General features: G+C 34.7%; 1 protein-coding gene across 6 annotated transcripts in view; it reads right to left on the reverse strand.

Annotated features, from left to right (window-relative positions):
- The window catches only part of Ca-beta (Ca2+-channel-protein-beta-subunit), a 1,568,477-nt gene that overhangs the window by 1,058,991 nt on the left and 482,565 nt on the right, over positions 1-26,921 (reverse strand). For 5 of the 6 annotated variants that reach the window (XM_067766221.1, XM_067766223.1, XM_067766218.1 and 2 more), the window contains 3 exons: positions 5,905-6,021; positions 5,627-5,848; positions 5,465-5,570 (listed from right to left, as the gene is read on the reverse strand). In XM_067766221.1, the coding sequence (XP_067622322.1) occupies positions 5,465-5,570; positions 5,627-5,848; positions 5,905-6,021 (445 nt within the window). The remainder of the gene's footprint in view (positions 1-5,464; positions 5,571-5,626; positions 5,849-5,904; positions 6,022-26,921) is intronic. The other variant, XM_067766220.1, reaches the window with a different exon arrangement.

A 26,921-nucleotide genomic window follows, 5' to 3' on the forward strand; every position in this document is an offset into this window, starting at 1 on the left:
CAAAAAATACAGTTTATATGGGGTATATAATATATATACCACCGATCTCTATGATTTTTTCAGACAACAATATATGCTATAAACGTAATCATTTAGTGAAATTTGAAGCTTCTAGCTGTTAAAATGGGGCAGAAATTGCGCAAAGTTTCTTATCTGAACAATCGGTTGTATGAGATATATACTATATATACCACCGATCTCAATGATTTTTTCAGACAACAATATATGCTATACACGTAAGCATTTGGTGAAATTTGAAGCTTCTAGATGTTAAAATGGGGAAGAAATTGCGCAAAGTTTCTTATCTCAACAATCGGTTGTATGAGATATATACTATATATACCACCGGTCTCTATGATTTTTTCAGACAACAGTATATGCTATACGCGTAAACATTTGGTGAAATTTGAACATATCTAAACGATTTTTAAGATAAATATAAAATAAACAAGTAAGGAAGGTTAAGTTCGGGTGTACCCGAACATTACATACTCAGTTGAGAGCTATGGTGACAACATAAGGGAAAATAACCATGTAGGAAAATGAACCGAGGGAAACCCTGGAATGTGTTTGTATGACATGTGTATCAAATGAAAGGCATTAAAGAGTATTTCATGAGGGAGTGGGCCATAGTTCTATAGGTGGACGCCATTTAGGGATATCGCCATAAAGGTGGATCAGGGTTGACTCTAGAATTTGTTTTTACGATATGGGTATCAAATGAAAGGTGTTAATGAGTATTTTAAAAGGGAGTAATCCTTAGTTCCATAGGTGGATGCCGTTTCGAGATATCTCCATAAAGGTGGACCAGGGGTGACCGTAGAATTTGTTTGTACAATATGGGTATCAAACGAAAGGTGTTAATGAGTATTTTAAAAGGGAGTGGGCCTTAGTTCTATAGGTGGACGCCGTCTCGAAATATCGCCATAAAGGTGGACCAGGGGTGACTCTAGAATGTGTTTGTACGATATGGGTATCAAATTTAAGGTATTAATGAGGGGTTTAAAAGTGAGTGGGCCTTAGTTCTATAGGTGGATGCCTTTTCGAGGCATCGCCATTAAGGTGGACCAGGGGTGACTCTAGAATACGTTTGTATAATATGGGTATCAAACGAAAGGTGTTAATGAGTCTTTTAACGGGGAGTGGGCCTTAGTTCTATAGGTGGACGCCTTTTCGAGGTATCGCAATAAAGGTGGACCAGGGGTGACTCTAGATTTTGTTTGTACGATATGGGTATCAAAGGAAAGGTGTTAATGAGTATTTTTAAAAGGGAGTGTGCCCTCGTTTTATAGGTGGTCGCCTTTTCGAGATATCGCCATAAAGGTGGACCAGGGGTGACCCTAGAATTTGTTTGTTCAATATAGGTATCAAAAGAAAGGTGTTAATAAGTATTTTAAAAGGGAGTAATCCTTAGCCCCATAGGTGGACGCCGTTTCGAGATATCGCCATAAAGGTGGACCAGGGGTGACCCTAGAATTTGTTTGTACAATATGGGCATCAAACGAAAGGTGTTAATGAGTATTTTAAAAGGGAGTGGGCCTTAATTCTATAGGTGGACGCCGTTTCGAAATATCGCCATAAATGTGGACCAGGGGTGACTCTAGAATGTGTTTGTACGATATGGGTATCAAAATAAAGGTATTAATGAGGGTTTTAAAAGGGAGTGGTGGTTGTTGTATAGGTGGTCGCATTTTTGAAATATCGCCATAAAGGTGGACCAGGGGCGACTCTAGAATTTGTTTGTACAATATGGGTATCAAAAGAAAGGTGTTAATGAGTATTTTAAAAGGGAGTAATCCTTAGTTCCATAGGTGGACGCCGTTTCGAGATATCGCCATAAAGGTGGGCCAGGGGTGACTCTAGAATTCGTTTGTGCAATATGGGTATCAAAAGAAAGGTGTTAATGAGTATTTTAAAAGGGAGTAATCCTCAGTTCCATAGGTGGACGCCGTTTCGAGTTATCGCCATAAAGGTGGGCCAGGGGTGACTCTAGAATTCGTTTGTGCAATATGGGTATCAAACGAAAGGAGTTAATGAGTATTTTAAAAGGGAGTGGGCCTTAGTTCTATAGGTGGACGCCTTTTCGAGATATCGCCATAAAGGTGGACCAGGGGTGACTCTAGAATGAGTTTGTACGATATGGGTATCAAATTAAAGGTATTAATGAGAGTTTTAAAAGGGAGTGGTGGTAGTTGTATATGTGAATGCGTTTTCCAGATATCGACCAAAATATGTACCAGGGTGACCCAGAACATCATCTGTTGGATACCGCTAATTTATTTATATATGTAATACCTTCCAAGATTTAAGGGTTTTTTATTTCGCCCTGCAGACTTTTTCATTTTCTTCTACTTAATATGGTAGGTGTCACAACCATTTTATAAAGTTTTTTCTAAAGTTATATTTCGCTTCAATAAAACAATCCAATTACCTTACCATGTTTCATCCCTTTTTACGTATTTGGTATAGAATTATGGCATTTTTTTCATTTTTCGTAATTTACGATATCGAAAAAGTGGGCGTGGTCATAGTCGGATTTCGTTCATTTTTCATACCAAGACAAAGTGAGTTCAAGTAAGCACGTGAACTAAGTTCATTAAAGATATGTCGATTTTTGCTCAAGTTATCGTGTTAACGGCCATGCGGAAGGACAGACGGACGACTGTGTATAAAAACTGGGCGTGGCATTAACCGATTTCGCCCATTTTCACAGAAAAGAGTTAACGTCATAAAATCTATGCCCCTACCAAATTTCAAAAGGATTGGTTAATTTTTGTTCGACTTATGGCGTTAAAAGTATCCTAGACAAATTAAATGAAAAAGGGCGGAGCCACGCTCATTTTGAAATTTTCTTTTATTTTTGTATTTTGTTGCACTATATCATTACTGGAGTTGAATGTTGACATAATTTACTTATATACTGTAAAGATATTAAATTTTTTGTTAAAATTTTACTTTAAAAAAAAATTTTTTTTAAAGTGGGCGTGGTCCTTCTCCGATTTTGCTAATTTTTATTAAGCGTACATATAGTAATACGTGTAATGTTCCTGCTAAATTTCATCATGATATCTTCAAAGACTGCCAAATTACAGCTTGCAAAATTTTAAATTACCTTCTTTTAAAAGTGGGCGGTGCCACGCCCATTGTCCAAAATTTTACTAATATTCTATCCTGCGTCATAAGTTCAACTCATCTACCAAGTTTCGTCACTTTATCTCTCTTTTGTAATGAATTATCGCAATTTTTCGGTTTTTCGAAATTTTCGATATCGAAAAAGTGGGCGTGGTTATAGTCCGATATCGTTCATTTTAAATAGCGATCTGAGATGAGTACCCAGGAACCTACATACCAAATTTCATCAAGATACCTCAAAATTTACTCAAGTTATCGTGTTAACGGACGGACGGACGGACGGACATGGCTCAATCAAATTTTTTTTCGATCCTGATTATTTTGATATATGGAAGTCTATATCTATCTCGATTCCTTTGTATATGTACAACCAACCGTTATCCAATCAAACTTAATATAACTGAGTATAAAAATAGGTAGGTACTTTGTGTGAGGATGCAAAGCTTCACGTTTTTTGTGGTCTGCATGTAAAAACTATGACTACGAATCACGTATTTCACAAATATATGACCTAAACGTAACTATTTGATATATACTATATATACTATATATAATATATACTATATACGTAAGCAATCGGTGAAATTTGAAGCTTATAGCTGTTAAAATGGGGTAGAAATTGCGAAAAGTTTCTTATCTGAACAATCGGTTGAATGAGATATATGCTATATATACAACCGATCTCTATGATTTTTTCAGACAACAATATATGCTATATACGTAAGCATTCGGTGAAAGTTGAAGCTTCTAGCTGTTAAAATGGGGCTAAAATTTCGAAAATATATATATATACTATATATACCACCATATATATACTATATATACCACCTATCTTTATGATTTTTTCAGACAACAATATATGCTATATACGTAAGCATTCGTTGAAATTTGAAGCCTCTAGCTCTTAAAAAAAAGTTTCTTATCTGACCAATCGGTTGTGGGGGATATATACTATATATACGACCGATCTCATCAATTTTTGCAGGCAACAATATGTGCAATAACGAAAGTATATGGTGAAGTTTGAAGCTTCAATCTGTTAAATTGAGTAAGATATTACAAAGATCCTCTTTTTCTGAAAAATCGGTTGTATGGAGGATATATGCTATAGGGGTCCGATCCGGCCGGTTCTGACAAATGTCTAATCGGACACCCAAATGCACTCGCTCACAAAATTTTATCAAGATATCTCAAAAATTTGAGGGACTAGTTTGCATACAAACAGACAGACCGACAGACGGACATGGCTAAATCAACTCAGCTCTTCAACCTGAATATTTCGGTATACTTAATGGTGGGTCTATCTATTTTCCTTTAAGGACTTACAATTTTGGGTTTCGTGACGAAATTAATATACCATTTCATTTTCATGAAAGGTATAAAAAAGATCCCAAACGGTCAATTTTTGAAAAAGTTATAGCATATTGAAAACAAAAACGGTGTTTTTTTTAAAAATTCATAACTTTTTTTGAGTTGGATGAAAAAATTTGAAAAAATTCTGAAAAACGTGTTTCGTAAGCTAGAAAAAGAAGAAAAACTTTCAGCCAATTCTAAAGGGGTCCGGTTCGATATTGGTCGAAATGGGATGGAATACCCCATATATATTTGATTGTTTTACAAATTACATTTTATATGAATTTCAACGATTTATAAATATTCCAATAAGTTGGACAAATATATAGGTTCGAATGTGTGGGCCCCAAAGCCGGTGGATTTGGGTCCTCACAAACTTACAGAAAAAATACGAAAAAATTAATTGGATCTGAGATTTGGCGTAGCTATCGCCTTTCAAAAATCAAGAAACGAGCCTTTTATAAAGAACTGCGAAAATTATTTTCATTTAAATAATAATAACGCACAAATTTCAGATATTCGGTCTAACTTGTTTCCCAGGCAACTTGTTTTCGACCACGAAAACTTACTAGCTCATCTAACGAAATCAACAATTTTCCTCTTCGAAATAGGCATGACGTGGCTGTATGCGTTTGTAACATTTCAACCATCGTAGGAGTTCGGTTTCAATTCCCACTCCCGGGAGAAAAGGCTTTGAAGAGATTAACAAGGTATAATAGAAAAAGATATCGCCTTTTTAGTCCTGATGCCACGTTGTTTAAATTTTTCCCAAATTATTAAATAAATTAAAAATTTATGTTAAGGTTGAGCTGCTGAATAATGCTATGTGTTCAAGAATACCTCGAATTTAACTACTCATAAGTTATTTGCAATAAAAATCATAATAAACTGGGTATCTTGGTAGCGATGATAATTTAGCTATTGGGATGTAGATTTATCTTTATAACATAATGAATACATGTGTTATATATTAACATACCAGGTGTGGGTGGCGTATTACCCCGAACTTGTTCCGCTTGACCAGCCCCTAAGTTGGTAGTTGAGGATCCCTTTGGGCCGTACAGTCTCGAAGGTCTTGTCTGATTCTTTATAAAAGGATGTTTTAGGAATAGTGCATACCTAGCATAGTATTCAAGCTTACCTGCATGCGAATATGCTCCAGTTTAACTGGACTTGGTATAAATCCGACGTCACAACCTTCTTTAACCAGCCTACCAATCCACCAGTTGTTATCGTACTTTTCCTTAATATGAAGAAATTCTCTTATTTCAAAAGATACTGCGCTGCCTTGAACTGGGGAGTCATCATCGATTGTAGCGTCATAGGAAACATTTGTACGGACTGCAAAAGCTACAGGCTTCGCCTGAAGTTGTTCAGAGTTTAAAACATTTTATTTTAATATTATATAACATTTCTTACCCTTGCCTTCTCTAGCTGGCTTAAGGCATGCCTTTCCCTTTCGCGCCGAAGCGTGTCTTTTTCATCGTCAAGCGACAGCTCGGATGAGGGCTGTGAATAGTTGGAATCGGCAGAGCTCTAAAGAAAAATTAAAAGGAATATAATTCATATTTTAGTAAATGAAAAAAAAAAATTAAAATGAAATTAAAAAAAGCAATAACTTGCTTTGAAAATGCCCTACTGGTATGCAAATATTTATAGTAAAAAGATATCCATACATATAAGGAAGGCTCGCCAAAAAAACAAATTCCCATACGAGTTTTGGAGGTTGCAAGACTGGCGAGCTTCAAAAAGCATTTGTGAGTTTGCATAAGATGGAATCATTGAAATATCTGAATATATAAAAGCCAAGCCCGCTGCTTGACAATTTATAAACTATGGACACCCCGAAATTACATATGTGAGAAGTTATGACGCGCCAATCGGCTTTTGAATGCATCGTTTCCGCAGGCAATCTATTGCCAAAACCTCCAAAATACCATAAATTGGTAAACATGATAGTATTTAACCCCGAGTTCCAGACGTTGAGTTCAATCACAAAAAACATTTTAATAGCAAATTCGTAAAGTTACCTTATTGGCTCACTGTAACTGACAGTTGGTATTGTAAAATTTTAAATGTTCATTTAGTTTTTAAAAGTGATCGATAATGCTTTGCTGTTAGGTAGTTTTCTTTTTTGAGATTACTCTGTACGATGTATATTGGAACGATTTTCCGTCATCCCTTGTCAAATTTGGTTTCGAGACAAACTGGTTTCGGCGTTGTGCCATCATCAGTGTCGATTTTCGTTCTGATCTGAGGCAGGTAAAAGTCTTTAATTTTAGTCGTTTGACCTTCTTTGTGGGTTTGTTGTTTTGGTGCATCAATTGTTTGGTGTTTGTCTGTTGTACTTGTATGATTATTTTGCTTCTTGTAAACAAGTTCTAAAGGCTCGAATATTGTGTCAAAAATTGTGTTTATCTGTTCGTTTATTATTCTACCGCCGAATGTTTCCTGTTTATATATTTCCATGTTTTCGAGTACGTTGAGACGTCGGCCTTTCGCTTGTATGTGAAGGACCCTAACTGTTTTATTGATGCTTGCTGGGGAACATTCATTTTCGACCATGTGATTCGCGAAGTTGACTCTGGTATAATGTTTGGATTCCGTGTTTATTTTTGTTGTAATCGGTAATTTGTTCTCTGAACCTCGTTCTTATTTGCCGTCCTGTTTGTCTTATGTAACTATGTTGCCATACGCAGGTAAGCTTGTATACGCCGAGGCTGCTAAAGGGATCCTCTGAGTTAGTGTTAGTTCTTAGTTTTCGCCCTAGATTGTTCGATGTTTTGAATGCTGTGTTAATGTTGTATTTTTTAAAGAATTTTGCCAATTTATATATAGCTTTTCCAGTATATGTCATAGTCGTCCAGGTGTTATTATTTTCCTTTTCATTATTTATTTTTGGTTCTCCATGCGTCCTTCTGCACTAATCTACTAGTGCTTTTTGATATCCGTTGTTTGCAGCAATGTTATATATGATTTCAAGCCCTCTCTTATATGCCTCTTGTGTAAGAGGTGTTCTTTCAAGTCTATGTACCAAATGCTTTAATACTGCATTTTTATGCTGTTGGGGGTGATTTGAGGTATTATGTATTATTGTGTCGGTAGCCGTTGGCTTTCTATATATGTCATAGTTATATCTTTTGGCAACTTTACCAATATTTATCGTTAGGTCTAGATAGTTGATTCCTCCGTCTTTTTCGGTTTCCATTGTAAATTTTACATTTCCGTACTGCTTGTTGAGGTACTCCAGTACAAGCTCTTCGTTATTGCTCTGAACATGAATATAACATAGAGCATAGCAAAAGTATTAAAAGTTGGGTCTACTATGAGCTGCGTCTTGTTTAAGATAATAATAAGGAGAAAATATCAGAATAAACAAATAAAAAAGTCTAAGCTCAAAGAGGTATGCCACGAGCATTAAAAGACATGAACGAATCAAGGTCCCCACCATAAAACAGTATTCGCAGCGCTAGACTTATCATCGGCGACCTTTTTTACAACATTGACATTAAAAATATCGACTTTATTGGATATTCACGGCGATAGCATTACTCTACCGACTGTCTTAGATCCAAAAATACCAGATGTGACGTTCGATTAGGATCTACGTTTTGGCGAACATCCAACCGCAATTGTACATAAAGTCCACAGCCGCAAAAAAATCCTCAAGACTATTCCCGGCAACACTTGGGAAAAGGATAAAGAAACGCGCGTAACCATCTATAGAGTTATTGACCGGTCGCTTGCATGCTACGCGTCCCCAATATAGTCGCCGAGCCTAAAAGAAAACATACTGGAGGAAACTTCAGGCTGTCACAACACCGCGCTCATAACTGCCACGGGATTTCCCCAGAACATCAACTACACAGTGAGGCGAGAGTACTGCCGATAAAGGAGAGAAATGAATTGTTGGGGAGAGTGTGATTACTCTGCAAATTTAACAAGTAAGGAAGGCTAAGTTCGGGTGTAACCGAACATTACATACTCAGGTGAGAGCTTTGGAGACAAAATAAGGGAGAATCACCATGTAGGAAAATGAACTTAGGGTAACCCTGGAATGTGTTTGTATGACATGGGTATGAAACGAAAGATATTAAAGAGTGTTTTAAAAGAAAAATTTAATGAAAAAGGGCGAAGCCACGCCCATTTTGGAATTTTCTTTTATATTTGTATTTTGTTGAACCATATCATTACTGGAGTTGAATGTTGGCATAATTTACTTATATAATGTAAAGATATTAAATTTTTTGTTAAAATTTGACTTAAATTTTTTTTAAAGCTGGGCGTGTTTGTCATCCGATTTTGCTAATAATACTCAGTTGAGCATAGCCCACAGAGTATATTAACTTTGATTGATAACGGTTGGTTGTACATATATAAAGGAATCGAGATAGATATAGACTTCCATATATCAAAATCATCAGTATCGAAAAAAAATTTGATTGAGCCATGTCCGTCCGTCAGTCTGTCCGTTAACACGATAACTTGAGTAAATTTTGAGGTATCTTGATGAAATTTGGTATGTAGGTTCCTGGGCGCTCATCTCAGATCGCTATTTAAAATGAACGATATCGGACTATAACCACGCCCACTTTTCGATATCGAAAAACCGAAAAAGTGCGATAATTCATTACCAAAGACGAATAAAGCGATGAAATTTGGTAGGTGAGTTCAACTTATGACGCAGAATAGAAAATCAGTAAAATTTTGGGCAATGGGCGTGGCACCGCCCACTTTTAAAAGAAGGTAATTTAAAAGTTTTGCAAGCTGTAATTTGGCAGTCGTTGAAGATATCATGATGCAATTTGCAAGAACCTTACTCCTATTACTATATGTATGCTTAATAAAAATTAGCAAAATCGGAGAACGACCGCGCCCACTTAAAAAAAAAAAATTTAAGTCAAATTTAATTTTTTTATTGGAGTTAAGTAGGTTATTTGACCTATTTGGTTTTCAGTCCAAATAAAACAATTTTACTTCACTGTCGCAGCTCGACGTTTCGCTAGTCACCCTAGCATCTTCAGGAGCGAGATCTATATTCAACAACAAAATCATTATACATATTTTGCATTACATTATGACATTGCATTACATATGACAAAAACAAAAACAAAAAAACTTACATTATTTGTTTATATTATTAACTAAAAAATTAACAAATTATTAGTACCGCGCGCATTGGGTATCATTGTCATACTAAAGTGCTTATAGGCATAGTAGGTACGCAGAGGCAATGCCAGCTGTGTCTTCCTTTTTATTGACTGTGTTTTTCCTTTGTTGTAATATTCGTAAGCTTTCCAAAGTGTATCTCGCTCTCCCTCGTTTATTTTTGCCAATATTTTTGTGTTTGTCAGATCAGCTGTGTGTCCACTGGTTGTTGTGTGTTGTGATTTTGTTTTTCTGTATGTCGGATTGGTGCTCTGCTAGTCGTACTTTCAGTGACTTTCGGGTCGTGCCGATGTATAGCTTATTACATTCCTCGTTCTCTTTTCCTTTGCAGGTTATTTGATATATGACGTTGCTTTGTTGTAGGGGTTCGATGGGGCTTTTTGTTTGTGTGAAGATATTGGATAGAATGTGGTTCGATTTATATCAGTGGTCTTCAGAAAGAGATCACCTAAATTGAGGTTGTATTAGTGTATTAGACAAACAATTAATGTGTGTTGGTGGCATTCCACTGAAAAATATTTATTTTTTCATTTTTTTAAATATTTGTTTTATATCTGTGAGTTAAGCTGGCTCGAGGTCAGGTGTAATAAAACACAAGAAGTTCTTGTATAACCGATATATTTCGATTACCTTCGGTAATCGTCCTCAGGGTAACTATTAACAATAAAAAACAACATGAAAATTATAATGAAACAATATATCACAAATAACAATAAGTTTTCTTTAAAAAACTAATTACATACATTTATTTAACGAGTGGGCTAACAGCAACATTAAAGAAAAAACAAGAGAGTAAATATGAGAGACTAAAAAATGAGCAACATTTTAGTCGACAATAAACAAGATTGGTTTATAAACAAAACGAAAGTGGATTTCCCATCGGACATAAAATCGCTCTTAGCTAAGGGTCCAAAATTCGCGCTGCCTATTGAAAACAAGAGTTTTCCTATATTTAAATATATCGCGGATGGAGCAGAGCTGATAAAAACACACAAAATCAAAGAGCAGCAAGAAGAAGCTCGCACAAAGTTTTCTCTATTAATAAAAGAATATAGAGCAAAAATCAAACCAAGTGCAATAGATCGTGCAATAGTGGACACAGTGGAACGAACACGTAAATTTCTGAGGTAAAATGACAACATTAGAATTCTAACATCTGACAAAGGCAATGGAAATTGCCGATTACAATAATAAAATGAACGATATACTTAATAACTTGACCATTTACAGAGTACAAAGGGAAGATCCTACGTCTAGACTTCAAACTAAAAATAATCTTTTAGTCGACGGCTTGTTTAAAATGGGACTTATTTCAAAGCCTGAAAGGAACAAGATGATTACAACAATGGCATTACCACCGAGGATTTACGGGCTACCTAAAATTCATAAAGAAGGTACACATCTCAGGCCCATATGTTCAAATATAACATCGCCATCCTATGGCCTTTGTACATATATTTCAAACATTTTAAAGAAATTAACATTAAATTCGAGCTACAACGTAAAAAATACCATTGATTTTAAAGAAAACATAAACAATACATTTATTTGTGACGATGAAAAACTTATTTCTTTCGATGTTGTATCACTGTTCCCCAGCATACCCACACAACTTGCACTTGACGTAATAAGAGAAAAATGGACAATAATAGAAGAGTACACTAAAATACCTAGAAAAATGTTTATGGAAATAGTAAAGTTCTGCATTGAGGAAAATAGATATTTTAAATTTAATGACACGATATATACTGAACTCCAAGGATTACCAATGGGATCACCGACCTCACCTATCATAGCAGACATATTAATGGAAAAGTTGTTGGAAAATAGCATTGAAAAGCTAATACAAAAGCCAAGATCTGTAGCAAAATATGTTGATGACATTGATGATAGTAAAAGAAACCGAGGTACAAAACACACTCGAGGTATTAAACTCCTTTGATCGACATATAAAATTTACTACGGAACTCGAAGAAGATGGAAAATTACCCTACCTGGACTCACTTGTAATAAGAGAAGGCAATCAAATTAAATTGAAGTGGCATAAGAAAGCAATATCATCAAGACGCATCATCAATTTTAACTCCAAACACACAAAAACGATGATTATCAATACAGCAACGGGCTGTATATGACGAATACTACAAATATCGGACGACACTTACCACAAAGAAATTATAGAAGAAATTAAATTACTATTAAGATATAATAATTTTCCAGATAATAATATAAAAAGTTTAATAAGAAGAATGCGATCAACAAACCGAGATCTTATACCAAATCCCCCAAAAATATTTAAATCTGTTATTTACGTACCTGATTTATCAGAGCGTTTTGCCAAATCAGATTGCTATAATAGCGAAGAAACAAAAATTGCCCATAAACCAATAAATACTCTAAAACATATTTTCAATAAAACAAAATCAAAAATACCGAGCACCGAAAAAAGCAATGTTGTATATAAAATTCCTTGCAAAGTTAATGATAGAGCATCGTGCAAAAAGATTTATGTGGGAACAACCAAAGCAAAATTAAAAACTTGACTGTCACAACACAAATCTGATTATAAACAATGAAATTCTACTAACAACCATAAAACAGCTCTCATGTCCCACTGTGCCAGCAGTTATCACAGTCCGAACTTCGATGACGCTTCAGTTATTGAGAAAGAATAGAAATGGAAGAAGAGGTACATATTAGAAATGTTACATATCATTAACACACCTTCAAACACACGAATTAACTACAAAACAGATATTGATAATACTGCACAGTCATACAGACACTTGTTGACAAAAAATAAACAGTATAATACTCCACGCCAGACAGTGTAAAAGTGAAATAAATGTATGTAATTAGTTTTTTAAAGAAAACTTATTTTTATTTGTGATATATTGTTTCATTATAATTTTCATGTTGTTTTTTATTGCTAATAGTTACCCTGACGACGATTACCGAAGGTAATCGAAATATATCGGTTATACAAGAACTTCTTGTGTTTTATTACACCTGACCTCGAGCCAGCTTAACTCACAGATATTTTTTTATCTTGATAAAATTTAGTAGCCTTGAATGTTGCAATTAATTATGTAGATTAGTTGAGCTGAAAGGCCGCGGTTAATGAATAAAACTTCCTTTTGGTTTGTTTTATATTCATAAATTTTAATTTTGGTCGATATTTCGACTTCAATCTGAAGTCATCATCAGGGACATATAGACATGTATGATCGACCAAAATTAAAATTTATGAATATAAAACAAACCAAAAGGAAGTTTTATTCATTAACCGCGGCCTTTCAGCTCAACTAATCTACATAATTGATATTTTTTTTATATTTTTTTTAATCATTCCAATGTACTTTTAAACAAAATAAAGCCTTCACTGAAAAAAACTTTTGTTTTAAGAATGGTTCTTTTAAATTTTGGTTATACATTTTAAGGTATTGTAATCAAAATAAAGTTTGCCTGCATGGTTTTTCTAAAAAAAACAAAGCTGTTTAATTTTTTTTAATGTATCATTAATAATTTAAGTTTATGTTTTGTGATTTTTTTAATTGATTTATATATGTATTTGTTTATATTTTTTTGTAGTTTTGGTTTTTTTAATCTTTTTTTTTTTTAATACACATACTATCTCGAATAACACAACTATAGTATTTGAGAGCAAAGTAATGGTAATGTTTTTTTTTTTTTTGTTTTTGTTTTTTATATATTTTTATTTGTTTTTAATTTTGTGCTTTTTTTTGTGTTTTTTTTTTTTAATGTTGGATAATTCATAGTTAGATTTTATGGTGTATGGTTCTGTGACCAAATTATAATTAAAATGCTTCCTGCATGCTAAAAATAGTTTGTTTTTTAATAATAAACAAAGATATTATAAATAAATTATGTTTATTTCAAGTGAAAAAAATGTATTTTGCAGCCAAAAATCAACAGCATTAGTAACTTTTCTTGTAAAAGTATCACTATCAAAAAATGAATGGCCCACTTCAGATATTTTGAGCCAATAGTCAAAAACGTAAAGAAAGTTTTAAATCTCTATTTGCTTATGTTATGAAATTCTATCAATTCATCAATTTCTTTATTATAACACTTTATTTTGAGCAGCATCTTTAAGTGCTTGTTAGTTAACTGGTTTCGATATTTAGATTTTATTTGAGACATTGCCGAAAATGTTGACTCGCATATATATGTTGTAGAAAACATTGAATACATATTTAGTATTAAGTCCCTAGTGGCACCATATTTGCTAAGGCAAATATTTAAAAAAAAATTAATACCGATTTCCAGGGGAATAGAATAATCACCCCTCATCATAATTAGTTCCGCTTGAATGTTTAAAGGTATATTTTCCATTGAACATGTCAATGGGTTATTGTAAATCTTAAGGACCCATTGCATTGAAAATACATCTTTAAATCTACAGTCAAAGTTTGCTATAAGCTTAGCTATTTCTTCTCTGAATATATCTAGTTGACCTGGGTTTGGAAATTTTTAATATATTACGGAAACCTTTTGAAAGTTACTAAAGTTTTGGCATATTATCTGATCTTTAAAAATTACAAATTTTCTGGAAAACTCATTTACGCATGGACTAATTCACACATGTTTTTATTTTTGCCCTGTAAAACTAAGTCCAAATTATTTATATGTAGGGTAATGTCTGTAAGAAAAACTAGTTGCAATAAATCTTCGGGGCATGTAACTGCATTAAGTAAATGTATATCTTTTGGCGAAGCCTCAGCCTGCATAAAAATAGCTATTTCTTCTCTAAGGCCAAACAGACGATCTAAACTTTTTCCCCGACTTATCCATCTTACTTCTGTAAATGACAAAATATCCTTATATTCCGCTTCTATTTCTTTCAAAAACTCTTTCAGCTTCCTATGTGTAAGAGCATTGTGTCCACCCCTTAGCCGATAAATTATTTTTACAGCGGTTGCCATTACTTCAACAAGTCCAAGGGATTTAGCAAATAGAGCTTGTTGATGAATTATGCAATGAAAGGTGGGAACATTTATTTCAGCTCTTATTAGGTGTCCTACAAAACCACGCTTACGGCCAACCAAAACAGATGCACCATCCGTACACACAGCTGATATTTTATTTTTATCCATCAATGATAAAACATTGCGCTCGAAAGATTCATAAATTTTTTCGCCTGTAACGTTACCATGGAAGGAATGGAGTTTTAAAATCTCTTCAAAGGAATTAAAGGAATCGTCAACTGTTCTTATACATATTATCATTTGACTAGTATCGGAAATATCAACGTTTTCGTCAAAACTCTCTGATACATATTTAGCATTTTTTATTCTATCGTTTGTCTCCTTTTGTATATAGTACCCTATATTTTCAGTACGTCGAGTTGTTGTGGCGGAGGACAAACGAAGTTCTTTAATTATATCTTCCATTTGTTTTCCTACATTTCCAAAGAAAGGAAGAATTGAAAGACACGTTTCTTTAAAAAATACCCCATCTTCGAAAGGGCGGCCTTTCTTTGCTAACGCTACAGAAATTGCGTATGTTGCCTTCAATTGACTATTTGCCAAAGAACTGGCATCTTCATTAGGGATTTTGTATAAAATACTATATTTTATTTTAAAATTTTCTTTTAGTTTTAAAATTAAGTCATCTCTATAAGTTCCTCTTACTAAATGAAGGTTTGAATGACGAGCATTATAATGGCGCTGAAGATGAAATTTATCTTTACATTTAAGTATTTGATTGCATACAAGGCACTTAGCATCGTTAAAAATATTTAAACAAAAAAAATTAGTTTTGCATCTCGTGAAATAAGAAAAAATGTTACGCTCAGTGTATCAGTTAAATTGAATCAAGCGACATCAACCTGATTCATTCAATGTTTGCATGCTGCTAAATACAATTATTTGCTCTTCTGCTTTTTGTGTTAACTATCGCGTAGTATACGTATAAAAATCCGACTGTGTATGTGTGAAGGCCGAGCGTAGTTCGACTCCCAGGAAAATAAATGAAGCTTACTAATTTATATGCGAGAGCAATGTTTTCTTTGTTTTTTAAAAAATTTAATATCTTTACAGTATATAAGTAAATTATGTCAACATTCAACTCCAGTAATGATATGGTGCAACAAAATACAACAAGTAAGGAAGGTTAAGTTCGGGTGTAACCGAACATTACATACTCAATTGAGAGCTATGGTGCAACATAAGGGAAAATAACCATGTAGGAAAATGAACCGGGGGAAACCCTGGAATGTGTTTTTATGACATGTGTATCAAATGAAGGGCATTAAAGAGTATTTTATGAGGGAGTGGGCCATAGTTCTATAGGTGGACGCCATTTAGGGATATCGCAATAAAGGTGGATCAGGGTTGACTCTAGAATTTGTTTGTACGATAGATATGGATATCAAATGAAAGGTGTTAATGAGTATTTTAAAAGGGAGTAATCCTTAGTTCCATAGGTGGACGCCGTTTGGAGATATCGCCATAAAGGTGGACCAGGGGTGACCCTAGAATTTGTTTGTACGATATGGGTATCAAATTAAAGGTATTAATGAGGGTTTTAAAAGGGAGTGGTGGTAGTTGTATAGGTGGTCGTCTTTTCGAGATATCGCTATAAAGGTGGACCAGGGGTGACTCTAGAATGCGTTTGTACAATATGGGTATCAAACGAAAGGTGTTAATGAGTATTTTAAAAGGGAGTGGGCCTTAGTTCTATAGGTGGACGCCGTTTCGAAATATCGCCATAAAGGGGGACCAGGGGTGACTCTAGAATGTGTTTGTACGATATGGGTATCAAATTAAAGGTATTAATGAGGGTTTTAAAAGGGAGTTGTGGTTGTTGTATAGGTGGTCGCCTTTTCGAGATATCGGCATAAAGATGGACCAGGGGTGACTCTAGATTGCGTTTGTACAATATTTGTATGAAACGAAAGGTGTTAATGAGTATTTTAAAATGGAGTGGGCCTAAGTTCTATAGGTGGACGCCTTTTCGAGGTATCGCAATAAAGGTGGACCAGGGGTGACTCTAAACTTTGTTTGTATGATATGGGTATCAAATAAAAGGTGTTAATGAGTATTTTTAAAAGGGAGTTGACCTTCGTTCTATAGGTGGTCGCCTTTTCGAGATATCGCCGTAAAGGTGGAACAGGGGTGACTCTAGAATATGTTTGTACGATATGGGTATCAAATGAAAGGTGTTAATAAGTATTTTAAAAGAGCGTGGGGTTTAGTTCTATAGGTGGACGCCTTTTCGAGGTATCGCAATAAAGGTGGACCAGGGGTGACTCTAAACTTTGTTTGTATGATATGGGTATCAAATAAAAGGTGTTAATGAGTATTTTGAAAAGGGAGTTGACCTTCGTTCTATAGGTGGTCGCCTTTTCGAGATATCGCCATAAAGGTGGAACAGGGGTGACTCTAGAATGTGTTTGTACAATATGGGTATCAAACAAAAGGTGTTAATGAGTATTTTAAAAGGGAGTGGGCCTTAGCTCTATAGGTGGACGCCTTTTCGAGATATCGCCATAAAGGTGGACCAGGGGTGACTCTAGAATGTGTTTGTACGATATTGGTATCAAATTAAAGGTATTAATGAGAGTTTTAAAAGGGAGTGGTGGTAGTTGTATATGTGAAAGCGTTTTCCAGATATCGACCAAAATGTGGACCAGGGTGACCCAGAACATCATCTGTTAGATACGTGTAATACCTGCCAAGATTTCAAGGGTTTTTTATTTCGCCCTGCAGAACTTTTCCATTTTCTTCTACTTAATATGGTAGGTATCACAACTATTTTACAAAGTTTTTTCTAAAGTTATATTTCGCGTCAATAAACCAATCCAATTACCTTACCATGTTTCATCCCTTTTTTCGTTTTTGGTATAGAATTATGGCAGTTTTTTCATTTTTCGTAATTTTCGATATCGAAAAAGTGGGCGTGGTCATAGTCGGATTTCGTTCACTTTTTATACCAAGATAAAGCGAGTTCAGATAAGTACGTGAACTAAGTTCAGTAAAGATATGTCGATTTTTGCTCAAGTTATCGTGTTAACGGCCATGCGGAAGGACAGACGGACGACTGTGTATAAAAACTGGGCGTGGCATTAACCGATTTCGCCCATTTTCACAGAAAACAGTTAGCGTCATAAAATCTATACACCTACCAAATTCCAAAAGGATTGGTAAATTTTTGTTCGACTTATGACATTAAAAGTATCCTAGACAAATTAAATGAAAAAGGGCGGAGCCAAGCCCATTTTGAAATTTTCTTTTATTTTTGTATTTTGTTGCACCATATCATTACTGGGGTTGAATTTTGACATAATTTACTTATATTGTCTTGGCCGGGCCACAGCTCAGGGTGCCGGTCAAGATATAGTGCAGAAAAGAACAAAAAAGTTGGTATTAGTATTAATAATCACAAATAGTCTTTATTGAAGATAAAGATTAAACACAAAAATTTATATATATATATTCGCAGGTTACCTTTTGATTGAAGCTGGAAACTGCGGCGGGATACGTCCTTTCTCCTTGATGTGTGAAAACAAGTAAAGTAAAAGAACATAACAGGTCAATACCGCTTGCCAGTCAAACTGTTTATTTATTCCAGTGATGTTCGTTTACTTTAAACAAATTTTTTTTGAAGTGGGCGTGGTCCTTCTCCGATTTTGCTAATTTTTATTAAGCGTACATATAGTAATAGGAGTAAGGTTCCTGCCAAATTCAATTCTTCAACGACTGCCAAATTACAGCTTGCAAAAATTTTAAATTACCTTCTTTTAAAAGTGGGTGGTGCCACGCCCATTGTCCAAAATTTTACTAATTTTCTATTCTGCGTCATAAGTTCAACTTACCTACCAAGCTTCATCGCTTTATCTGTAATGAATTATCGCACTTTTTCGGTTTTTCGAAATTTTCGATATCGAAAAAGTGGGCGTGGTTATAGTCCGATATCCGTCATTTTAAATAGCGATATGAGATGAGAGCTCAGGAACCTACATACCAAATTTCATCAAGATACCTCAAAATTTACTCAAGCTATCGTGTTAACGGACTGTAAGGTTCCATTCCTGGAACCTCTGCCAAATTGATGATGCGCTTTGCACGTCGCAACGCACTCCACATAAGACACCAACACCAAACACAGTATTTTTAATTGAGAATTTTGGTTCTTTTACTTAAAGTAAGTTTGCGAATGTCCATTTAATAAGTAGTTTTATTTTGTATATATCTACTAGGCCTAGTTTTAAATTAATGGTAACAAAATGTTTTAGTTTAACTTTTCTCGCACTTGTTGGTGTGTACCCTTGAATGTCCAAATGTTTATATTCTGCCAGCCGAATTGCTCTGTGTTCAAGTTGTTCCACATCCGTGGGTAGACAATGGGTGTTGCAGCAACTTGAACGCAGGGTGACATTTTATTATTTATTAAGGCTGCTGTTGCATCATCCTTTTTGGAGAAAAGAAGAATTAACAAAGTGATCAGTTTTGTCACCATAAACTTATAAAAATTGTTGCGAACTAACGAATAACCGAATATGTTTACCATACACTAGGGTGTTCCTTTCCTTTTGGATTCGTTAGTTCGGAATCCTTTTTATTACTAATTGAACAAGATTTTATACTTATAATACTCAAATTGTAGTTACATTTTTGTAGTTTATTGTAACTTAAATAAAAGCTATAAATATTTATAACATTTTAATTTACTACAATATATGTTGAATGTTTCTTTGTAAGTATTTATGTTTGATATATTCAATTTAAGGTTTTACATTTTTATTACAAATTATATATGTTTTTTTTTCTTTTTTGTTTTAGCAATTAGGAAATACCCTTTTTTTCTTTAATATACACAATTTTGTGCTATTTTCCTTTTTTGTTTTAACAGTTTTTGAGCCTTCGTGGCTGCTTAAATGCTAGTAAAAAATTTTTTTTTGGAGTTTTTTTCAATCAAATTTAAAGTTTAATCAAAATATTAAAGTAACGTTAATTTACTTTACTTAGCCGATTTTTATGTACAACGTATTCTTCATCGAAAATAGTTACGTTAGGTTCGCTAATTTTGGTTATAATAAATGGACCTTGATAAATATTTTCGTGTTTATGATGTGGTTCTTTTTGTAAGAGTACTTTATCTCCGATTTTTACAATTAAAGGTCGTGCCGTTTTATCGTACAGATTTTTACTTTGTAATTTATTTTTATTAATTAGATTTTGTGCGTTTTCTGCATCCTAAACTTAACTTCTTTGGCATAGTTTTCGACGTTATAAATTGGGTCAATTGTTTCTTTTGTCAATTCATTAGGCAAAGTTGCCTTTTTCCCAAAAACTAACTCGAAAGGAGAAAATTGATTGTCGAAAACTGTGCTACTCGTAGTATTGTGTAGGAAAGTAAAGTATTTTAAATAAACATCCCAATCAGAAAAAGGATCTTTTAAATATACACGTAAGTATTCATTAAAAACTCTATGATTACGTTCAATCGTGCCAACAGTTTCGTGATGGTATTTTTTTTTTTTTTTTTTTTTTATTTAATTATTTAAAGTCAACTAACAAGAGTGGTCGACTAACAAAATACAAAGGAAAGTAACATAAAAAAAGATAGCGTAAAAGTATATACAAGTATAGAATTAAAAATGGAATAAAATTAAAAATTTACAATTTATTTTAACATTGAACAAGAACTAAAATTAAACTATCATTACAAATTAAACAAATAAACTTTAAGATATCAGTTGAGACTGAAAAGTATACCATTGCGTAAGGCAACAAACGAACATTCGATACTAATGCAATTATACAAGTCGTTATAGTACGAGCACCAAACACGTATAGGATCATTTTTGTCAAAATTTCTACGACACAGGGGTAAATGGAAGGGCACGTAGTGTCTGGACGTCCTAGCAGGAACTGCAAAGCTCAATCGACTTAGCAGCTCAGAGGAGTCAACCTCACCTAGAATTAGCTTATGCAGGAACATTACCCCGAGTAATATTCTACGATTTTCCAGAGTTGGCAAATTAATGAGAAGAAGTCTACTTCTATAAGACGGAAGATGAAGATTTGAGTCCCAGTTAAAGGCCCGTAGAGCAAAAATTAAAAATTGTTTCTGCACAGACTCAATACGCTTTATATGAGTAATATATAATGGACACCAAACACACGAGCAATACTCAAGTATTGGGCGGGCCAGCGAAGTGTAGAGGACTTTGGTCAGATACGGATCCTTGAACTCCTTAGCCCAGCGTTTCACAAAACCAAGGGTACCCATTGCTTTATTAGTAATAGCTGAAATATGTGAGTTGAAGCTCAGTTTCGAGTCAAACAGAACCCCTAAATCGTTAATCGAAGATATACGCTCCATAATAGTGCCATAAAGTGCATAAGACGACAGGACAGGCTTCACGCGATGAAATGTCACGAACTTACATTTGGAACAGTTTAGAACTAATGCATTAATTGTACACCAGCGTTGAAATGAGTCCAAATCAACCTGAAGTAGATTTGAGCGAGTTAACTCCGAAGGCAAGCATGTATAGCAAATTTTTACATCATCGGCATACATTAGAGCTCGTGAATGATTCAAAATCTGTGGCAGATCATTTATAAAAAGAGTAAAAAGCAATGGGCCTAAATGACTGCCCTGAGGTACACCAGAGGTAACATGAATTGATTTTGAAATAATATTTTTATAAAGCACCTTTTGGGTTCTATTAGAAAGATAGCTTGAGAGCCATGAAGTCAGACTCTTCGGAAAGCCCAGTAAATCAAGCTTCAGAATCAGAAGTTCGTGATTCACTGAATCAAAAGCTTTACTAAAATCCGTATAAATCACATCAGTTTGCTTGCAAGCCAAAAAACCATCCCGAACTAAAGAGGTAAACTCAAGTAGGTTTGTGGTGGTTGACCTACATCTCACAAACCCATGCTGAAAGGGTGATAATATGGAAGTACACGAATGTTGAAGCTGACAGGTAATTATTTGTTCAAAGGTTTTAGGAATAGCTGAAAGCTTAGCAATTCCCCTATAATTCTCAATATTAGATCTACTACCCTTCTTGTGCAGAGGTATGATAAATGACTGTTTCCAAATTGATGGAAATGACGCTGATTGCAAAGATAAATTGAACAATTTTACGATCGGTTCTGTTAAGTTCACAGCACAGAACTTAAGCATACAGCCAGGAATATCATCGGGCCCTGGAGAAAAAATCGGTTTCAGAGCTAAAAAACTCTGAAGTACAGTGGCACTATCAATGACTGGATTGAGAATACAGTTAGAACTAACTATCTCGAACGGATAACTACCGGTTTGGGTACAGGTTGACGAATAGGTCGATTTGAAAAAGTCTGCGAATAAGTCGGCAATATCATGGTCAAGGCTAGCATTCTCGCCACCCAAAGACAAAGATGATGGAAATCCCGAAGATCTGCGCTTTGAATTAACAAACCCGTAAAATTTTTTAGGATTTTTAAAAAACTCAATTTTGCATCTTGTTAAATACGACTTGTAGCAGTTTTGATTCAGGCGTTGGAAATTGGAACGGGCAACTAAATATTTAGAAAAATCTTCAGAAGAACCAGATCTTTTAAAACGCTTATAGAGCCTCGATTTAATATTGTTCAGGTTAGCAAGTTGCCTCGAGAACCAAGGTGGTTTACTACTCTTAGCCTTAACAAAATGAACCGGAACGCAACGATTAATAAAGTCACTTAGGTAACTATAAAAAATAGACGTGGCAGTCTCAACATCAGTACAAGCATAAAGGTCAGACCAATCGTGGGAAGCTAACAGTTGATTAAGCAAATCAAAGTTAGCCTTTTTAAAACATCTCGAACGAGAACGACATAACACTTCCATGAAATTAATCGTAGGCAATAGATTGTCCAGTGTAACCTCAAGTGTAGGGTGCAAGGGATCTTCAGGCAGGGATAAGGCAGGGATTCGACTGAGACCAGTACCTATTGAACTATCACCAAAAACTAAATCTAACAACTTATTTTTAGAGTTCACCACGTTATTAATCTGAACTAGCGGCAATTCCATAAGCGAACCAATGAAATCATGCTGAGTAACAGGAGTCAAAAAGTTTGAATCATCGTTGCCAATCCAACTAACGTATGGTAAATTAAAGTACCCAAGAACCACTAGGCGATCGTTATCACGCAAACGAGAATGTAGGCTGTGGATAACTGCTTTATGGCAATCATAAACGTACATATCTGACCGAGGCGGTATGTAGGAACAAGATATATATAAGAAAAAATTCGGGAAAAAGAGCTTTACAGCTATGAATTCAATGTCAAGCGCGTCCTCAAAGCTCAACAATTCAGTAGAAATACTGGACAATACAGCTATCAGGACACCGCCTGCTCTCGATTGACGATCACACCGAAAAACAACGTAGTCATTTGAAAATAACTCCGAATTTAAATTATCAGGTTTTAGCCAAGTCTCTGTGAAAGCAATCACTTCCGCAGTAAAAGTAAAACTGTTAAGGTAAAATGCATTTAATTTAGAACGTAAACCACGAACATTCTGATAGTGAATAGTTACTTTTGAATCGTATTTGCAGGGCTGGTAATCAAGTTTTTTGAAACTATACGTGCGCGAGGCTCAACCTTCGACTTTGTGGTGTACAAATGTACCACCGAATGTATAGGCCAAAAAGATTTATCAAGAACCATATCAAAATATACATCTGGAACTGATATTTTAAATGAAGAAAAATCCCTCACATACTTAAAAACAAATTTATGTGCACTAATGTTAATAGAACCTGTACTATTAATCTTAGCTAAGATATAATTAACGACATCAGACTCCGTCAGAGATGGATGCAATCTTGATACGAAAATTGCCCGTCGTGGCGGCACGGCAGTAACCAACCTAGGACCAGCCGGATCTAAATTAGTGTCACCCAAATTTCCAGCAACATCAACAATGTTATCGTCATTCGATACAGCGTCATTACCATTTAAAGTACGCGCAGTGTTGCTATCATCTACAATATTATGGTTATTAACAGCATGAGAAGAGGCAGTGTTCATAGAAATGTTAGCGCCGGCATTAGCAGTGTTAGTAGCGCAAGGCACTTCGGCAGAGCTAACAGCATCATTGAAATTGCTTTGGACATTAGCAGCAAAAACGGGTCCAGAACTCTTTCCAATGTTAGCGTCGGCAGAATTGTTACCCATGATTGTGCCTTTGTCTTTGTTTCGTTTCTTTTTTTTGCCAGCACTACCCCGCAGTACGCCACCCACCGCTTCATCATAGAGCTTATGTAAATTACATGCATTTGAAAAATTATGTTCAATATTTAGAAGTTTAGTTAATTCTTCAAACAATTCATTTTTAAATTCAGTACCTAAATCTGATTTTATGGCATTCATTGTGCCGTATGTTAAAATTAATCCTTCAAAAATTGCTGAAGCGATTGTTTTTGCCGATTTGTCTGGCACAGCGACTGTTACCAGGTATTTAGTCATGTCGCAAATCATGGTAAGTGCGAACTTGTTACCATATTTGGACTCAGGTAGGGGTCCTATTGTGTCAATTACTAGTATATCAAATGGTTTACAAGGAGTTGGTGTTAAAACAAGTTGTTCTTTTGTTTTAGGTTTAACCTTGTTTAAAAGACAATCTTTACAACTTTTGATATATTTCGATATATCACGAGTCATGTTCTTCCAATAAAATTTTGTTCGCAGTTTTGCGTAGTCTCTTCATTCCGCAATGTCCACCAGAAATGTGATCATTATGGTAAATTTTCATTAGTTTTAATTTTGTGTCCTCATCTGTTACTGTCTCCACTGGATCTGTTAAAATAATTTTTAATGATTTTAAAATTTTATTTCCAATATTTTTGAAATTTGTAATAGTATAATGTTCGAACATAATATCGTTTTAGGCCATTCAATCTGCTTAATTTTTCGTTTGCCGGCTTCTGATTCAAGCCTCGAAAGTAATTTCTCTAAAGTCATTATTTCGTTAACAAGCTCAAAACTAAGTAACTCGAGTTTCTTATGTTTAATATGCGCAAAAATTCTTAAATTTTTTGTTTTATTATGTTTATCGTACATAATTGCAGATCTTATCCGTGGAACTTTTTTCGAAAAATTAAATGAAAATTTGTCGTAGACATGTGAAGTAAGTTGTTTTTCGTCGCTTTTGTCTGTTTTCCTATGTAAATTTTTGTCGTTTGCCTTTTTTGTCATTGATCTTGTCTGAACTGCTAAAATTTGTTTGTTCGATTCCTTGATCTCATCGATTGTAATCATAGTGCATCAGCACCAACGTTTGATTTACCCTTTATGTAAACTATAGTAAAGTTATATTCTGCAAGTTCCAGCCTTATTCTTGAAAGTTTTGAAGATGGGTCTTTCATATTGAATAAGTATACTAGAGGTCTATGATCTGACTTTACAATAAAATGGGTGCCATAAACGTATGGTCGAAATTGCTTGATTGCAAAGTAAATAGCTAAAAGCTCTAATTCTATAATGGGCATTTTTCTGTTCGGCTTTATTAAATGCTTTAGAAGCGAAACAAATCGGTAAATCACTTCCACATACAGTTGTGGAAGCATCAACGGTAATAATGAATTGTTTAGTAAAATCTGGATATTGAAGTAATTTTGGTGAAAGTAACGCTGCTTTCAAAGAAAAAAATGCTCTTTCGCACTCTACATCCCATACAAATTCAATTATTTTTCTGCTTAATCGATTTAGAGGCGCTGCCAGAGACGCAAAATTAGGTATAAACCGTCTGTAATAATTTGCAAACGCGACGAATCGTCGTACGGCGTCTTTGTCAGTCGGTTTTGTATATTTTTTATAAAATAAAATAAAAAATGTGGTGTGCTTCACTACAACCTATGACGATAATATCGTCGACGTACAAAAATGCGACGTTGGGTGGTATACCCGAAAAAGCTATAGTCATCATTCGTGAGAATGAATTTGGTGCTATATTTAAACCGAATGGAAGCACTTTCCATCTAAATGCGCCGACCGAGGTGCTGAAAGAAGTAATGTCACGTGAGTCAGGATGCAAGGGGATTTCATGAAATCCTGAAAAAAGATCTAATGTGGAAAGTACTTTGCTCTACCGAGATTGTCTAAAATATCGTCAACTCTAGCTAGTGGGAATTTATCAGCGATGAGTTTTTTGTTTACTGCGCGAAAATCTACGCACATACGATAAGCTTTTTGACCATTAGTATCTTTCTTTGGGACTACAATCAAAGGACTATTGTAATTCGAATAACTGGGTTCAATCAAATCGTTGTCTAACAATTTATTTACTTGGCGATTTATTTCTTCGCGTTGAGAGTATGGCAATCTATAGTTTTTAACATATGCCGGTTCGTTGTCTGTCAGTCTTAATTTTTGCTCGTAGAAGTTGTTTAAAGTCATTTTGTCCGTGTCAAGAGCGAAAATTTCGGCATAATCAATGCAAAGGTCAATTGATTTATTTGGAGCATGTTGAGGTATTTGATTTTTTTAAATCGAAATTAGTTTTTTCGTACGTTTGTCTTCTGTTTCTGTCTTGTTAATTGTATAAACATTATATTTTGATAGTTTTTCTGTCCGAATAATTTTTCTTTTCACATACTTTATATCATCCGTGGTATTTATGACTTTAATTATTGGGTTACTGGAATTAACAATGCACCTAGCTGTGAAAACACCTTTTTCAATTTCCTGCCAGTCCACGAAAAGTGGCTCGGGTGAATCTCCTAAATCAAAAAGTCTGAATATTTCACATCTTGGTGGAATGATACAACTGTCGCTTTCTGTTCCGTGCAGAATTGGTATCGCAACTTTCTCATTACCTACCCAAAAGGAAATACTATTTCTTTCATAATTAATAATGCATTTGTTAATTTTCAGAAAATCTTTACCCAGTATGCCATCGGATGGAATATTAAAGTCTTCATTTACTACATGTGAAGTATGTTTAATAGAAAAGTTAGAAAAATTTAAATTTGCTGTCATTTTACCTAAAGTAGAAACTGAATTGGAAGTGACACCGGTAATGTTAATAATGTCGTTTGTATTTAAGGAAATATTTCTGTCTAAACATGATATCTTTATTAAAGAGATGTCCGCTTGAGTGTTTACTAGGAAAAAAACAAAATCTTTGTGACTCGTCAAGTTGTAATTCAATGAAATCAGAGTAATTTAAATTTAAACAATAGATGCCTGTAGGTGAGGGAAGTTCGCTTACTGGCTTAGTTCGTCCTCCCCCAGTGTTCGCTCCTGAGGGGCACTCGC

Source organism: Eurosta solidaginis, chromosome 2 (assembly GCF_040869045.1).
Source record: "Eurosta solidaginis isolate ZX-2024a chromosome 2, ASM4086904v1, whole genome shotgun sequence".
NCBI lineage: Eukaryota > Metazoa > Arthropoda > Insecta > Diptera > Tephritidae > Eurosta > Eurosta solidaginis.